Consider the following 6,035-nt stretch of genomic DNA (forward strand, 5'->3'; position numbering starts at 1 on the left):
ATGCTATTTGCTTTAGAAGTTCATTCATTCAATAGCTTTAGAATGCTATTTGCTGACGTGACACACAAGATCAATCTAATCAATACTGTCACATTTTTTATTTGTTTTACAGTTTTAGAGAAGTACATGACATGACTCAAATGTAATGAAGTTGGTTTATTTTAAACAAGAAACCATAAAACGTTCAAACATAAAAATAAATAATAGAAACACCAGTGCTTTAGCCTAGAAATCTAGACGTAACCTAGCGACAGCAAATCTATTTTGCCACCAGTGTAGTCCAGAAACTCTCAATATCCTTCTGAGCTAGAAAAAACAAACTCTGGTTTACTCTGGTCAGGCCATTAACATTGTGTATAAAGTCGGTGGGCAGGCTTAGCATAATGAAGGCAGAGTTGTGTGCTACTTGTAATAAAAAGAAGCTGTCGAACGGCGGTCTTTAGAAATGGATTTTGCCAAATCAGTCTAAATCTGTGTTAGTGAGCACTTCTCCTTCCAGCAATCCATCCTTCTTACAGATGTAGCATATCAAGATGCTGATTAGATAGTATGATTATTGCGCAGGTGTGCCTTAGGCTGGCCACAATAAAAGGGCACTCTAAAGTGTGCAGTTTTATCACACAGCGCAATGCCACAGATGTCACAAGTTTTGAGGTAGCATGCAATTGGCATTACACCAGTTCAGCTCATGAAACATGGGGGCAAAAACAAAAGTGGTGTTTATAATTTTGTTCAGTGTAATTGAGTTTTCCTAAAGTAATACGAAGAGACAACACATTTGTATGATGGCAAAAGCATTTATTTGTTGAGGATGACATTAAAATTGAAAGGGGAGGAGTATGTTATGCATTCTAAGAGTTCCATGTTTTTTCCTTACGAGATTCCGTACTAGTTTCCCTGTTGTATTGCACATGCGCAGAGACACACAGCGTGTTACCTGTATCCCTGTTACAAATGATTACAAATAATATTTAATAATATATCATATGATTAATTTAATGTACAGACATTATTTACAACTTAATAAGCCATATATTATTTTTTGTAGTGCTGATATTATATTTATGTGCCATTCTATTAGATTAACTGAACAATAAGCTAGTAATTATGTTTTAGTAATTACTGCTGGTTTTGCGGTTATAAATTGGTAAAATAATGTAATAAAGACAATTTGACCCCTTATTCTAAAGTTAAAGTTGTTTCCACATTAATTATGGCACATCATTTTCAAGTTTATTGACCAGAATAAGTCAATAGTTAAGGCTAAATAATAACATAATAAAAACAATGAGTCTCTGTTCTAAAGATAGGTTCTTATTTACAATATTGGTTTGTTTAGCAGTTATTTTGCAATGTGATCTTACAAGAATGTGTATCTTTATGAAAAATATTGTTCTATAACACATACTTTTACTTACATTTTCATACACTAACTTGTTGAAAGCACTAAAAGTACTAAAAGTATTCCACTCTGTTTATAACTTTTGCTATAAAAACTTTTTTCAAAGGATTATGCAAAACAAAACTACACTTTAAAATCTTAAAATGAATAACATTTCTTCAAAAATAATCTGAAAACATGTATTCTGTTAAAATGTTTTTTTTTAATAAGTTTGTGAGTCAATCTGGGAAAATCAGTCTGGGTCAATCATACACACTATTTACAAATAAAATATCAGTATCATGTGGCCAGTCATTTATGTGTCAAAGCTTTTATTACTGTTTTATTATGTTAAATTAATATATAATTACACAATTACAATGCCAATATATTCCGCCAATATTATCTTCTCTCAATATGACTTTGACAGAACCTTTGCCATCATATGTTGTTTTGTATTTTGTTCAGGCTTAAGCAAGAGTATATAACATTTTGGTGCAAAAATGCAGAATAGTAAACCAAAGCTTGAAGCTAAAATGGCAAATATCTCCACAGCTACAGTAAATTTTCCAGGTGAACTGACATAAGCTGGAATAAATGTGATCCATACAGCACAGAATATGATCATACTGAATGTGATGAATTTAGCTTCATTGAAGTTATCAGGCAGCGTTCGAGCCAAAAAAGCCAAAATAATGCACAAGATGGCAATTATACCAATATAACCCAGAACAGCCCAGAAACCTATAGCAGAACCCAGACTGCACTCAAGAATGATAATTTCCTTATAATATTTTAAATTTTTGTTAGGAAATGGAGGAAATATTGTTAACCAAAGCACACATATAAGAACCTGTAGAAGTGTAAGTGCAAGAACACTGATTCGTTGTTGTACAGGCCCAAACCATTTCATGACATTACTTCCTGGAAGTGTAGCCTTGAATGCCATTAGCACCACAATTGTTTTCCCCAAAACACAGGAGATACAGAGGACAAAAGTAATCCCAAAAGCTGTGTGACGTAACATACAGGACCACTCAGTGGGCCGTCCAATGAAAGTAAGTGAACAGAGGAAACACAGAGACAATGAGAAGAGCAGCAGGAAGCTCATCTCTGAGTTGTTGGCTTTTACTATAGGGGTGTCCTTTTTACTGTAAAACAGGATGGCCACCAGCACCGTTAATCCTATTCCAAACAGTGAGAAAAAGACTAGCACCATACCCATAACTTCTGTGAATGACAGGAACTCTACAGCCTTTAACACACATTTATTTTTCTCAGCATTAGACCAGTATTCCCCTGGACACTGCTTGCAGTTATTTGAATCTGGAAAGGAAGTTGTGATCACTACAGTTCCAAATACAAATGACATTATATTTGCTAAGACATTGCATATAGAAACTGTGAATGAAAACACAATGAAGGAAATAACCAATGTTCAGTAAAACTGTGAGATGGGCTGATGATTACCTGTCTCATTGCTGATTTCTCCTTCTGCACATGGAATACAGTCATAACAGCAGACAGGCCTTCCTTTTTGTGCAGCCTTCCTAGTTCCTGGCGGACAGCTCTCACTGCACACAGACCTTGGCTTCTATGTAGAAAAATCTATTTAAAGATCATATCTATTTAAACTGACTCTTAATAATTTAAATACATTTCAAAGTATTATTGACAACAGTTTATTGCTTATTTAAAACAATAAATGACTGAAATTTTTATTGACAAATTATTAAAAATAACTAAAAAATAAAATTATATATATATATATATATATATATATATATATATATATATATATATATGGAATTATACAGAATACATTTTTACATTTTTAACAGATGCAGTATCATGAGGAATGGTATAAGGCACGGTTTAGATTAAAAAAATACACTTGTGGCATCCTTTCCATAGATCAATGCAAGTATTTAGAAATTGTGCTCCCCAAGTAGGATGAACTTTGATAAACATGTCAATGCCATTTACCTCCAGCTGTCCACCAGCCCAGATTATGTTTTCAGTCTTAAGCACAAAGCGCTGGTCTAGGGGCAGTGAGGCATCATAGTATCCTACTGGCTTAAACTGAATTGATCCATTAGAGTCCAGCTGCCAGTTCACAACTTCATATTGGGCTACTACACCACCAGTGCTGTCAAACCATACACGATCTTCCATCTTAACAGTGAAATTTACCTTTTTCAGAGCCTCAACCACCTATTGAGAAAAAAAGACATTTTAACACTTAAACCGAAATGGATTATTATCTTGCTCCTACTTGCTAAATGTAGCACTCATTTGATTACCTGCTGTGGTTGTATTTTCAAGTCTTGTTCACAACTCCCATTGTCTTTACATTTAAGTAATTTGTGTAGTGCATGAGCCGCAGCATACACTGCTTTATAGACGTTGCTTGCATATCTTTGTTCAGGTATATCTTCATTGTAGTTTCTTAGCATAAACAGATCACGATATACAGCGCAACTTGATGCATATTGAGAAGAATATGCCTCAGTCTGTGAGCATGGAAAAGCTGTGTCCCAGAATGATTTTATAACATAATCTGAAAAGCCTTCAATATCAATTTTTCTCACTGCAAACCCCAATGACCCTCCCAGTACATGGAAACTGTTTGGAATAAGCAAACTCTTTGCAGTTATCCATGACTCTACACCAATCATTTGGAGGCCTGTAATATTTTGAATGCTTAGTTGCTTGAGTAGGATGTACATCTCAGAAGTGGTAAGAAATGCAACAATTACTTTTGCCATGCTTTTTTTAATTGTCTCTACGACTTTTTGGAGTTTATCAGGCTCTGTTCTGTAGAATTTCACAGAGTACTCCACACAAATCCCCTCCTCCTGGGCTGTATTCAGAAATATTGACATTCCATTGTTTCCGTAGTCATTGTCACTGTTCACAGCTCCCACCCAAGACCAGCCAAAGAGCTTCACAATGTATGCCAGTGCTCTGCTCTGGTGATAATCACTAGCAATAGTCCTAAAAAAGGATGGGTACTCTTTCCTATTACTGAGACATTCACATGAGGCTGCATGACTTATCTGAAAAAGAAACAGTGATACAGTATGTAAATCATTATAGTGATTCTCATGTTTTGTTGTTATTGCTCCTTACCACTGGAATTTTAAAAGGTCCTGTTGTTCTGGACAGAATCACTGTGGCAGAAGACTCTGTTTCTCCTATGATAGCATGTATAGGAGATTGTCTATTGCAGCTGCCTCCTGCAGAAAACTCTGGACCATTCATTAATGCCATAGTTGCACTCGTAGAAGACAGACGTGAACCACAGCTATCATAGATACGGTAGCCAATAGAAACATTTGGGAGCAAACTTTCACTACGGTTAATCTCCTCAATGGCAAAAATCATGGTCTGAGCCATTCGAAAACCTCTTAGATTCACACTGTGAAAACATTAAAAAAGTGAACAGGTAAATACAATAGAAAAGTAGAGGGTATACAGCATTTTTGCTTTTTAAAAAGAAATCAAGATAGTATTATAATATTATATCCAGATATAATTTTAATATAATAATAATAAAATAAATAAATAATAATAATAATAGTAATATAATATTATATTGTATATTGTATATTTCCAGTGTTTAATTGTAACAAACCTGGAGCATGATATCAGCTGAGGTTTTTTTGTAAATTCAAATGAAGGTAATGTCTCTATGCTCCGTATGGGAAAAAGTGCTCCAATAGTTATGTCTCCATCCTTGGAAAGCAGTGGGTATTTGGGATCTCCCATCATTCGGCAAAGATACTTTTCTGCTTCTGTATTAAGTTGATGGAAAAGCAGAAGTGTGTAAATAAAGAGAAGCATCACAAAGGTTGAGCTCAACTGAAGATATCAAATGCAAGTGATTTGATTCAGTATTTGCATTTATAGACATCATTATTTTGGATGACTGAGCACATGAGCAAGTTGAGCAAGTCAAGGAGGTGTTAGAGTCAAAGCTAATTTAACAGTCTGATTTTCTGAAATTATCAAAGCAGTAAAGTGTAAAACTGTTTAATTAGTAAATGTTTCACTTTCAGTATGGAACTTGCATTATCTTATCTTATGTTTGTGTTTGTTCTGTTTCCAGGAAATTATAAACTGGATCAATACAGTTTAGGCACCTTCATATTACAACAAAGCAAAATTCAGTCAGGACCACTTCGTCAATAATTTTATTTTATTATATACTATTATAACTGTAGCATACAGCATGTAGCTTGATTGACATGGCCTGTCTGAACTGACGGACCACTTTATTTATTAAAAATATATAGTGTACAAGTGTTGGTCGTACGGTTTTGTTCTGGGCAAAGCTAAGCAATGACCGAAAATGTTGCTTAATAATCTATTTATGGGGGAAGCACCATCCCAAGCTCAGCAAGCATACACCACAAGCAGCTGCAAATTTAGTACAACAACCATTGTATAAACCAATTTAGAGCGTTTAACATGCTGTTAAATCGCAAAACCCTTTGACACGTACGATCACACCGGTGTGATATATTCTAGGCTGGTCCCTGGAGCATACGATCACACCAGTGTAATTAGAGCATACAGTGATCAACTGCCAAATTCAAAAATTTAAATATGCTTTAGCACATTGACTGGCCCTTAGCCAGAGACTGAGTTA

General features: G+C 34.8%; 1 protein-coding gene across 1 annotated transcript; it reads right to left on the reverse strand.

Moving 5' to 3' along the window:
- Window positions 1-1,793: 1,793 nt before the first annotated feature.
- Window positions 1,794-5,245, reverse strand: LOC137043570 (extracellular calcium-sensing receptor-like). Its single transcript, XM_067419865.1, has 6 exons — window positions 5,019-5,245; window positions 4,514-4,802; window positions 3,685-4,440; window positions 3,368-3,595; window positions 2,852-2,975; window positions 1,794-2,707 (listed from the first exon to the last, which is right to left on the reverse strand). The coding sequence occupies exons 1-6, from the start codon at window positions 5,225-5,227 to the stop codon at window positions 1,794-1,796; spliced, it is 2,520 nt and encodes an 839-aa protein (XP_067275966.1). The 5' UTR covers window positions 5,228-5,245.
- Between the last annotated feature and the right edge of the window lie 790 nt (window positions 5,246-6,035).

This window comes from Pseudorasbora parva, chromosome 16, assembly GCF_024679245.1.
Source record: "Pseudorasbora parva isolate DD20220531a chromosome 16, ASM2467924v1, whole genome shotgun sequence".
Taxonomy (NCBI): domain Eukaryota; kingdom Metazoa; phylum Chordata; class Actinopteri; order Cypriniformes; family Gobionidae; genus Pseudorasbora; species Pseudorasbora parva.